Source organism: Fukomys damarensis, unplaced genomic scaffold, assembly GCF_012274545.1.
Source record: "Fukomys damarensis isolate Sample0158 unplaced genomic scaffold, DMR_v1.0_HiC HiC_scaffold_2, whole genome shotgun sequence".
Taxonomy (NCBI): Eukaryota; Metazoa; Chordata; class Mammalia; order Rodentia; family Bathyergidae; genus Fukomys; species Fukomys damarensis.
In genome coordinates this window covers 22,657,628-22,669,781 of record NW_022900914.1, presented here as the reverse complement: position 1 = coordinate 22,669,781, position 12,154 = coordinate 22,657,628, and the positions used below count along the sequence as shown (strand labels likewise).

The 12,154-nt window shown below is 34.4% G+C and overlaps 1 protein-coding gene across 2 annotated transcripts in view; it reads left to right on the top strand.

Annotated features, from left to right (window-relative positions):
* The window catches only part of Thada (THADA armadillo repeat containing), a 316,151-nt gene that overhangs the window by 83,641 nt on the left and 220,356 nt on the right, over window positions 1–12,154 (top strand). For both annotated transcript variants that reach the window (XM_033763829.1, XM_033763831.1), the window contains exon 26: window positions 4,743–4,834. In XM_033763829.1, the coding sequence (XP_033619720.1) occupies window positions 4,743–4,834 (92 nt within the window). The remainder of the gene's footprint in view (window positions 1–4,742; window positions 4,835–12,154) is intronic.

The window sequence follows — 12,154 nt, the reverse complement described above, 5'->3', positions numbered from 1 at the left end:
GGTTTTTTTTTTTTTTTTTTTTTTTTTTTGGTACCGGGGTTGAACTCAGGACCTTACTGCTTGCAAGTCAAGCTAAAGCCCCAGCCCAAGACTTAAATTATTAAGATGGCAATATTCCCCATATTGATCTATAAATTTGATACAATCTCTCTTAAAATCTCATCTGGCTTTTTTTGGGCAGAAATTGACATGCTGGTTGTAAAATACATAAGAAAATGCAAGGGACCTGTAATAGACAAAACAATCTTGAAAAAGAAAAACAAAGTTGGAGGATTCACAGGTCCTAAGTTTGAAAATTATAAAAAAACAATAATAAGAGATTGTGGTATTAAATTAAGAATAGATAGTGCCAGGGATTTAGTTCAGTGGTTCCACTGCCTGCCTTGCAAGAGTGAGTTCCCAAGCTCCATCCCTGGTACCAAAAAAAAGAAAAGAATAGATGCATAAGTCAGTAGAATAGGATTGATTGTCCAACTTCCACATATAAGAAACAAGAAAGACTTTAATAGAGTAAGAATAATTTTTTCAACATATACAACTAGGACAACTAGACATCCCCATGCAAAAGAGTGAAATTAGTCTTTCTCTCATACCTGTTCAAATAATTAAAACTGGATCAAAAACCTAAATGGAAAAATTATAAAACTTTTGGAAGAAAAATTAAAGTGGAAAATTTTGTAACTTGAAATAGTAGTTTCTTAGATATGATACCTAAAGTACAGTCAACAGAAGAAATTAGGTAAAAAAAGAAGAAATTAGGTAAATTATACTTGTTCAAAATAAAAATGTTTCAAAGGACACCATCAAAAAATGGAAAGACAGCTCCTAGAATGGGAGAAAATATTTCCAAATCATATTTCTAAGAAGAGTCTAGCATCCAGCACATATAAAGAACTCTTATATTTCAACAACAAAAAGATAATTCATTAAAAAAGGGCAATGAATTTGAATACATTTTTCTAAAGAAAATATACAAATGCCACATTAGAGGATGCTTATGATCATTAGTCATTAGAAAAATGCAAATCAGCACCATAATTAAGTACAATACTTAATAAAGTAAAAATGATGGGCATTGATAAGTATTAGGGAAGATGTGGAGAAATAAGGGAATTGGTAAAATTGGAGCCCTCATATATTGCTGGTGAGAATATAAAATGATACTACCACTTTGGCATTCCTCTAAAGGTTAAGCAGAGTTACTTTATGACTGTGCCTGCCACTTCTAAGCATAACCCACGAGAAATAAAAATTTGTCTACATGGGGCTGGGGATTTAGCTCAGTGGCGCCACTCTTGCCTTGCCAGTACAAGGTCCTGAGTTTAATACCTGGTACCAAAAAAAGGAAAAACAATGCTACACAAAAGCTTGCACATAAATTTTCTGGGCATCATTATTTATGACAGTCAAGAGGAATCAAGCCCATTGTCCATCAAATGCTGAGTAGATTTTAAACTGTGGTGTATATGTGCAATGGCATATCATCCAGCATGGGTGAAGCTGAGGACATTGTGTTAAGTGAAAGAAGCCTGGCATAAAAGGCCTCCTATTACATTGTCCCATGCATAGGTAATGCCTGAAATAGGCAAATTTATAGACGCAAAAAGTAGATTAGTGCTTTTGTATTGTTGGAGGATGGGGAACAATGAGTAATGCATATAGGGTTTCATTTTGGTATAATGAAAACATTGTTGAAGTATTTAGTGGTGATAATTTCTCACTTTGGGAATATAGTAAAAACAGCTGATTAAGATACTTTATAAAAACGCTCAGTTCTACGCTATGTAAATTTATCTCAATAAAATGAAAAGTGATCTTTAAAATGACACTCTATGCCACAACCTGAAAATTGTTAAGTACTTGGAAATAATTCTGTACTGCCTAATAGGTAGGTAATCAAATAGCTGACCAAGGAAGCGTTTTTTTAAAAAGGTATTTTTTTCCTGGGAATATAAGTAAGTGATGCAGAATGCCTGATAGAATATCACCATCTTGCTACACCTACAGAGATAGGTAATGATCATCATTGGCTACTATTAAGGGAACCGTTAATGGGTATCTGAGTCTGTTCTGGTTGCTTTAACAAAATACCACAAACGCTGACTTACAAGCAACAGAAATTCATTCCTCACAGTTTTGGAGCCTGGAAAATCTAATATTAAGATCCTGGCAGATTCATTGTCTACTGCAGCTTTGTATTTTGATTCACAGAGCAACTCTTTTTACTCATCTTCACATAGTAGAAGAGGCAAAGGGGCATTTTTTTTTTTGTACCAGGAATTGAACTCTGGTCCTTGCACTTCGCAAGGCAGGCCACTGAACTGCTGAGCTAAATCCCCAGCCCAAAGGGGCATTTTTTTATAGGGGAACTAATATCGCATTTATGAGGGTAGAGCTTGCATTATCTAACTAAATCTTAAATCTTCCCTACTTCATACTACCATCATGTTGGTTGTTAGGATTTTAACATTTAAATTTGGGAGTCAGGGGAACAATGGCATTCAGACCATAGCAGGATGAATCAATCTGATAGCACTGGGATCCATTGTGTGTCTTTTTTTTTTTTTTGGGTACTGGCAATTGAACTTGGGACCTTGCGCTTACAAGGCAGGCAGTGGAACCATTGAGCAAAATCTCTGGCCCTGCATTGTGTATCTTAATAGTACCAAGAAATGTTATGTGCCTACTGACTCAAACAAACTTTTTTTTTCCTGGAAGTGCCTGTTCACTTTGTAAAATAGGTCCCTACAGTTTTGTTTGAAGTATGCTTTTTCTTAGCATCTCCAGGTACTGCTGGTTTAATTTTGCTACCTTTGTCACAAAGATTGGTTTAGGGCAAGAGGGAGTTCGTGACTTCATTACTTTGTTCTCTTCTTTTCTGTTTTCATCTCTTATCCCTCCCTTCTTCCTTTATTTCTGTTGTTTCACCATGTGGGAGATCCAACTCAGAACCTTTGCATGCTACTTGAATGCTCTACTACTCAGCCATATCCTCTGCCCCTCCTTTTATGTTTTGTTGTGATTTCTGAGAGGAAACAGGGTCTTTGCCAAGTCATATCAGATCTAGGATCCTGAGAACTATTTGAGTAGAATGGGTAAGAGGTGACTGAGACCTGAGCTGGGGCAGAAGCAGTATTGATGAGATAACAGGATGGATCACTTGTTGTTTAGGGATAGAAGGAGGGATCCCATTAATGTTTGCTAACAGTTGAATGAACACAAATAGATCTTCTGACTTTAGTGCTTCATTGCAGTTTTGGTATGAATTGATCTGGTACATCTGTAAAGTCCACTTCCAGGGTTCCAAGGGATACACTGAGGCAATTTGGGGCTTCTAGAAGAGAGGTTATTTATTAACTGATGGACAGTAGGACAAATGTTGTCCATTGCTGTGTTTTATTTGGCCTCCTTGGTGGGTTTTCCTTCCTCTTCTTTTAATTTGTTGCCAACATTTCAAAATATCAAAATTTCACTTAAAAATCAGGCTTTCTGGCTTCTCTTGAAAAACCAGATCAGGCAACTCTGGGTTTATATTCCCTAGTGGCAGCATGTCAGCAGAAGCTGAATAATGATTGCATTAGACACAGTTCACTGTTGCCTCTGTTGCTTGCTGGTCCTTTTGGACATTTGAAATTGCAATCTTTACTGCATTAGTTTTAGGAAGCTATTTTCTAAATCCAGCTTTGTTATTTTTAATGACCTTTCTGTTCATATTGCTACTTAACATACCATATTATAATGGCATCTACCTAATGAGAATATGACCTCAGTGGTGGCTGTTTTCTGTTTATGGATATGGTACTGGTAATAGTACCTTGTATACTATAGGGAAGGCAGTGCATGCTTAGGCACTGCACATTGGTTTGGAAAAGATGTGTTCTGTTAGTATCTTGAAATGATTCAAATTCATTAATTAAAATTCTTACCTCTTAATTTTATTATTTCAAATAATTTCAAGGTTAAGATTTCTTGAGTAAGTTACTGGCATTGTGAGGTTAATAAATAAAACTTTGAATATTTACCCCTCTTGATTGTATTAATTGCATGGTTTCTTTAAGGTTAAGTCCTACAACTATTTTTTCATACGTAAATAATAACAGAAAGAAAATGCAAAGAGTTTAGGTCTTTCCTAGAATATTCATTGTCAGGAAGGATATGGAAAAAGTTTTTTTTTTTTCTCTTTAAAAACAAATGGTATATGATGAAACAAATTTAATATCTAGTTTGATTATTTTTTAATTAAGTTTGTGTATTTTAGGTATGCAATTAAGTTTATTTATTTTATTTATTTTAGGTATACAATACAGTTACATTCATCACTGGGATCTTTAACCTTTACATGACTTATCTTGGTTCTTATTTTTTCTCCATTCCCAGCCTTCCTTCACCCCCCCCACCCTTCCCTGCTTACAAAGACATTATTTCCATGTTTTTCCTTTTCTCATATTTTTTCTTTTCCCTTTTTCCCTTTCCCCTACCCCTCCCACTTCCCCTACTCTTTTAGACCTTTTCTTCCTACTACACAATATCAGTTATACATTTTGATCCTTATTTACACTTTTAGTTTTTCACACTAGAGAAACTATTCAGTATTTATACATGTGTGTCTTGTTATTTGTTTAATGCCATGAATATTTGTGTGTGTGTGTGTGTATGTGTATGTGTGCGTGTTGATTTTGTTTTGGTATTGGGAATTGAACATAAATATTCTTAATCCTTTATTGTGTTTATTTTTACATTAGGTGCGAAATTCATCTACACTTCTCTTTAGTTCCTTGATCACAAGAATATTTGGAGTTAAACAGGGAAAGGGTGAACATTCCAAAACAAACAGGTAAGCTCCATCTAATGTTAACTTTGCTTTTTACACACTATTATCCTGGCCAGAAATAATTGTCAAAATTCTGCTTGCTTTTATAGATTCACCTGCAGTATAAAACTGTAAAAAATACTATGGTGAATTAACCTAGGCTGCTAAATTCTAAGCCCTTCTGGAAAAATATCAACTGTTTAATAAATGAACCTTTCAAAGCAGCAAAAATATAGTAAGGGCTGAAGTGTAAACTTGTTTCATAGTACAATCACTGAAATTTCTTTCTTTTTTTCTTTGTATCTTGAAGCATTTCTTAAATGTCCTAAATTTTTCTTGATGTGTTATCAAGTACTATGTACAGTATCTTTAATTGTACAAGTAGATGTTTTAGATGCCTATGAAACTCATCAGAACATGTCCTAGACTACCTTTATAATGGATGAATGGGAACAGTTTGAGATATTGATCATACGAAATAAATAATGCTTTTTACTTTTTGATCTTTACTATTTTTTTCTTAATGTTTGGAAGGAAATCTGTGGAACCATTTAATAATGAATGATTTTTTTTATATACTACACAGGTTAGTTTTTCAAGAAGAGAAGCTTTGAATAGTTCTTAAGCATTTGAGAGGAATTAATGGTAGCGTGGCTCTCTTGCAGTTGTTAACACTAGATGTCACTGTCACTGCATGTTTAATTTCTTCCTTTACCTCGTTAGGATTGGATTTGGCCCAGTAGTCTCCTCTTGAGGATCTAGACATAAATTCAGGCCTAGTTCCTCTCCTACCTGAAAAGTTTACCGTTCTTCAAATTTAGGTTTTAAGCTGTTGTTTGTTAAAATATATTCTATTGTAGTGAAACCAAGTCTTAAAAATTAAAGAATATCTTGATATAATTTTGTGGTGATTCTCGTGAAACCTACTGTAGTAGTTGAGAAGTGTCATTTAAATTGTAATTAATCACCCTAAAAATTAACCAAATATTAAGAAGGGAGGTAACTAGCTAAAAGTGTGAATCCTTTTAATATATTCACAAAATACAAAGTTTTTAAAAAGTTGAATTGTATTTTAAAAGAAACCATTACTCTTTTGGAAGGATAATCATAATCTTTACTTTTTAGCCTATTCTTAAGTAATTCTTCTGTAGTAGTTTAGATTGGTAATCTATTTTTTTCTTTTTAGCTTTGTCTACTTTGTTAATCTATAATGTGCTGAGGTTTAAAATATTTATGTCTTATAAAGCCACAATGAATAGTGGTACATATAAAACATAGTAGGTTATCAAGCAGGTAAAGTTGATGTTTAAAACTGAGCTTGAAAATGGAGTGCTTTTCCCTTTAGTTTTTAATGAAGTGATTTTTGCATGTGTATGTAAATTTTACTATGTAGAAAAGAAAAATTATCAGATTTATTGCATTTAGGTTGCAACTGAAAGAGGTTGGGAGAATACGGCAGTGATATCACACAATTTTAGTTTTGTTTCTTTGCTAAAGCCACATTGATGGGAAACTCCATTATAAATCCTATTCCTTTTGGATAAGAAAAATTACAAAATTAGAACTTTCCTAGAAAGAGAGAAGTGGAATATTTATGTAATTGTTTTGAGTAAAGTTGAAAAGTTAAATGAAGGAATTAGAAAGTTAATAATTTATTTAAATGTGATGAACATTTTTAGGTAAGACCCTTCATCTGAAGACTGCTATGAACCTACATAGTCTTCATTCTCCATTTAATCCCTAAGGAGTTTGTTTCATGGCATCCCTTGCCCCTGTTTGCTCTGTACAATTGTTAGTGTCTTAAATTTGTAATTGTTTTTGATTATCCTTGTACAGTTGTAGTTTGTTTAATTATGTCACTTTTTGTTGAAATGTTTGTATGCAGGGCAGGACCTTTTCCATCTATTCTTTATATGTATAATGAACACTTTAAGAATGCTAGTAATGGTGTCTTGTAGGTTGGTTACTTAACCATTGAATAACTAACCTCATGACACTTCAAAACCAGTTAAGGTTGCTTTCACAACTACAGATTGTCCTGCACATATTCTTGCAAACTTGTGTTCTTGGTCAAAGAAGAACTGGACATAAAAAGAACATCTGCCTTTTCCATCTAATTGTAAAAAAAGAAAAATGTCTATCTTGGAGTAAACAAACTTGGTTTCTAGGCATTTTGTTGCCACCGGCGATGACCTTAATAGACTCCCTTATTCTCTGTGCACTTCGGTTTCTCCCTCTGCATAACAGGAATAAGAAGAGCTAGGATCTGCCCTCATGGGATTATTGCAAACATAAAACAAACTTTTAGAAGTTTATTTTCTTTGAAAATACTGGAAGTCCTAAGAAATTAGAAATATATTCTGCTATTTCTTTCTGTTACTGCTTCTATTATTGTACTGATCCTATTGTCTTGCTGTTAGACAGTGCTTTTTGAGGACAGCTTCAGGGTTAGTATCTTGTCAGTTCCTGTATACCTGGTGGCTCACAGTGTCTGGTACATAGGAGGCATAAAAAATACTTGCTTACTAAACAAGGCTTTTGTTATAGAGGAGGCATAAGAAATTTGTTTTTTCATTTCTACCTCTCTTCCTGTAGGAATGATAATCAACTGGGACACATTAATTAACCTCTGTTCCTTGAGTTTCTTCTCTGGAAAAGAAGAGGTTTAACCCTGAGTTCTCTTTCCTTTACAATACTAAGCTCTGGCTTTATATAGTTTTGCTCGAATTGCAAGCTTGGTGAAGTGCTATATTGTTAGCACCTAGAACAGTACTTGCCATGGAGTAGGGAAAAGAAGTTTCCATTTTTTATATTAAAATAAGTCTTGCCTCCCTTTGTGGAAGTGTGTCATGCACATGTAATGATTGATCTTTTGAGCCCTTTGGTCTTGTTCTAGATGTGTTCTTTGGACTGTGAGTTTTACTTGCATGTTTTGAATGTTATTACATTTTAATTTCTAAAACTCTTTCCTCTATTTCTTGCCACTTAACTGACTGGGCCTGACAGAATGAATAATTTATCCGATGTAAAATCAGAACCTGCACAGCTCTGCAGTCTGGAGAATGTGCTGCACTTTCTAAAGCAGCTTCCCTGTGCATGTGAGGGGCTCACCTTCATTGCTTCTCACTTCCTTGCGGGTCAGGGTCTGAACCGTGGTCTTTAATTCTAGGTATTTCCTTTTAACCTGGATTAATCTTACTAAATTAGTCCCAGCTCAGTGGTGAACATCAAAGTATAGTCCTCTGAAAAGCTTTATTTTTTTACCTTTTGGAGTGACTTCTTTGCCAAAACTTCATACAGGTGCCCCGCACACAGTGTTACAGGATAGCTTTTGCACTTTCCTGTATATGAATGGTAGGAAACTTGGACCTTACTCAAGGAGCTTACAGTTCATCTGGGGAGACAAAAATTTATTACTTGAGAGTCAGATAAAATTGAAGACACCATGTAAGAATCACATGCATAATGTGATGTGGGCAATGGCTATTATAAAAATTCATAAATAGGAGAAGTGAGTGTAATATTTGAAGTAAGTAGAGTTACTTAACACACTTTTAGGGATGAATATATTTGGGCTATGCCAAAACAAATGGATTGAAAAAGGGAAATAATTAATTGACTTGTTTATTATGTTGCTAGGTGTGGTCTCTAGTCTGTCTTACTAAAAACAACTCAGATTCAAGATTTGGATAGTGTTTAGTTCAGTTTAAGAAGAAAATGTATTTGTAAAAGCATCACTAAGTCCAAGAAGTTGTTTTTCCAGTGACTGTTAGATGTTAAATTTATTTTATTTTCCTGGGTATAAGTGACAGAATTATTTTAGTTATTTTTCTTACCATTTTAGTGGTGTATGTCTGGAGGGATCCTCCAAGGGGCATTCTGTCCTATAACAGCATCCTGCTTGTAGGCAGATTTGGAAGCAATTTCCAGATAGACTGGCTTCTCTCCTGTTCTTTGTGTTTTCTAGGAAAAGAGATTCCACAAGTTTCTGTGGTTACCCACTCCATTGTTTAGAAAAGAATTGGATTCTCAAAACTAAAGTTGAGAGCTGTAGAGCAATTGGATTTTTATATTTTACAGAATAATATTATTAGAATTCAGAATAGGTTGCTTTGAACTGCATGGTAGCTTCTAACAAGGGCCTATTTTGCCAAACTAAAAATCAAAATTTTCTTTGATTGTGGTCAGGATAATGTTAAATCCTTTGATCCCAGAAATTCTTATTTTCTCCATTGAGCAAGCATTTATTATTATTATCATCATCATCATCATCATCATCATCATCCTGGGCCAGCCCTCTGATATGTACTGCATTCCTGAGATAAATCAGAAATATCCTGTGCCCTAAGGGAACTGACCATCCAGTGAGCAAGATGACTGTCACCTGTTTTGTGGAGCCTCTGTTCAACCTGAGCAGAAGGACAGGCCAAGTTCTGAAGACAGGTGGTGTTTCTTCAGTGCTGACTGCCTGCCTGTGCTTGGCACATGCCAGGCCCTTCTCTGGTGTCAAATTAGCCTTGATGTCAGCCCTGTGAGTGGGTAATGTCATTCTTACCTCCCAGAGGAGTAAACCAAGGGTAATGAGATCTAGTTATTTGCTTACTGTCATGTAGCCTGATGGTAGCAGGACTAGAACCCTAGAATTGCACTCCATCTGCAGAGTGGTGTTAATTCTCTTACCACCATGCAAAGTTCCTCATGAACAGTAAGTCACTGTTTTAGAGCCTGGCTTTGAACCTAAATATGCCTTGTCGACCCGTGGAAAATGAACCACTTCACCTAAGATCTGAATATGGACCATAATTTCGCATTTCCCACATGGTAGGTTGATTTTTGCAGGAAAAGTGAAAGGACTCCAGAGCAAAAGCTGCTTTGAGAGGACTTAAAGACCCTTTCTGTGGATGGTATAAGATGATATGGATTATGTGCTCTTTGGCCTAGGAATATTGTTTTATTCAGTGAACCATTTGATGTTTCCATGAAGACAGAGATGAGAGAAGAGTAAGCCTCAGGGTTTCTAAGATCATGTAAAACCAGGAAGGTGGAAATCTTAGTGTTCTAGTTGGTAAGTAGGGAATGGCGTAATTAACCCAATAGGGTATCATTATTGCTACCAAGAAATTTATAGGTTTTTTAACAGTTACTTGTGTAAAATATTTATATTTGATACTAGTTTAGTGCTATAGGGAGAGGATTTGGGGGTTTACAAAAATTCTTACCTAACTCTTTTAGAGTTAGCCTACAGTTTTTCACAGTCTCTGATTACATTTGTCATTCAAATCTTTAATTAAAATATTATTGATTTAATTAAAATGATTATTGCTTATTGTTTTCTTTGAGAGAAACTTAAAAATTATCTAGTCCCATTCTCATTTTACAGATGTGAAAAATCAAGGTGCAAAAATATTAAGTAATTTGCTTAAGATCATAAAGCTAGTATTGGTATTATAATTTAATATTTATTTTTCGCTCACAGTAAGATAAATTAGAACATGTTAAAAAATTAGCTGATTTTTTTTTTTTTAGAAATGAAGTTTCTATTAGTAACATTATTACTAGTTGGATCCAAATGATTTTAATGTAGTATATAAGGTTTATTCTCCCAAAGAATTGCTTGTCTTAGGATTTTAAATATTAATGATATAAAATTTAGAGCCCAATGTTTTGCCTTGGTCTGGAGGTGTCATTTATGCATTTTCCACAGATGCTTATAGAATGTTCAATCTAATTCTTTAGCCAGAGTAGATAAATTAATATTTTTAGATACTAAGAAATAAAGTACAAGTCTTAGGTAACCCTTGTTGAAAAGTTCTTAAAAATCAGAATTAAGTTTATACCTACACTTGGCCTACTGAAGAGTTTCATATTTCAGGTTTTTGTTCATGAATTACAGATAGGAAAACCACAAGCAAAAAGTTTAACCAAAAAGAAATTCTTAAAAAGAAATATATTCATGAATTTGAAGTGGGAATTAGTCATTGTGTTCTTAAATATTGACTCTTGCATGGACCAAGTAATCTTTGTTTCTAAGTAGTGCTTCAGGCCATTTCCTTCTTTAATAACTAAGGCATTGTTGCTTTAGTTTGAGCATGTTCTATGGAATTTTGGCAATCCATGCATCCTTCTTCTGCATCTTAGTAAAAGCATGAGTAAATATTTTTTCTTAACTTTGGTATGTTTGCAGCTTACATTTTATATGAGCCAGACTAATATAATGTAATACCAGGATTACATAATTTAAGATGTCAAATTTGCTTTAAGCAGTATTTGTTGCCCATTCACTATTTGTAGAGAAATATTGCAGAGCTGTTTTCCAAATGAGAAAACAGAGCTACAGAGATTAAAGCCAAAGGGAACAGTTTCTTTAGAACCTGGATAATATTTCTTACTCAAAACTTAATTCTTGTAACTACTAGTTTCAGTAATGTATAGTTTTGAAATTCCAGGAATTTTCAACTAGAGTTATACACTGAACTTTTAAAATGAAATATAATCAATACAGTTTTTCATTGAATACTTACTACATATCTTCTAGCACATACCAAAATGGTTTATGACATAATTGTAGATTTCAAAGAGTTTATTAAGAGATAAGACTAACTTGTGAGCTATATTAGGAAATGTGATTAGCAAACTCTGTGGTACTCACTGTCAGTGGATAAAGGGTCAGAGGAAGATGAGGTCAAGCTCCATGCAACAGTGCCGGTTAATCTGGACTTGAAAAAAAAAATGGATTTGCATAGGAATAGAGGCGGGTATGGTTTATTGGTTTACATGACACAGACGAAAATGTGATAGTTGGGACATGTATTATATATGTTTGAGGAAGTTGGATAATAAACCAGATCAGGACAGAGAGGACACAGTGGCAGTGTTCATTCATTCCCAGAGCATGGATTCACAGATCACCTTCTCTGCATAGGCACTGTACTAGGTTCTGGGGGCTTACCAGTGAGTAAAACTGACATGCCAAGGAAATCAGCTTGAAGTTTTTACTTTAGGAATTGTTCAGAAGTTTCTGTATCAGAGTATTCCATGATAAAATCTTTGTTTAAAGAATAATTTTAGCAGTGATTCTATTCTGTGTTACTGACTAGTGGAATTGGTAAACAGTGCAGAGCCCTGGAAGAGAGTTGCTTCAGCTGTCTTGGTAGACTGAAAGCTTGGGTCCAGGTAGTAGGTGGGCATTGTAGCATTTACTCTTTTCGTCACTTCTAAATTGAGTAGTGGCTGTGCTAAGAGGAATATGTCCACCCTGTTAAGAAATACTATTTTCTCTGAGAGATTAAAAGATGTTTAGTAAAAAATTGATTTTTGTGTTTTAGTAAATAGAATTGTTAGATC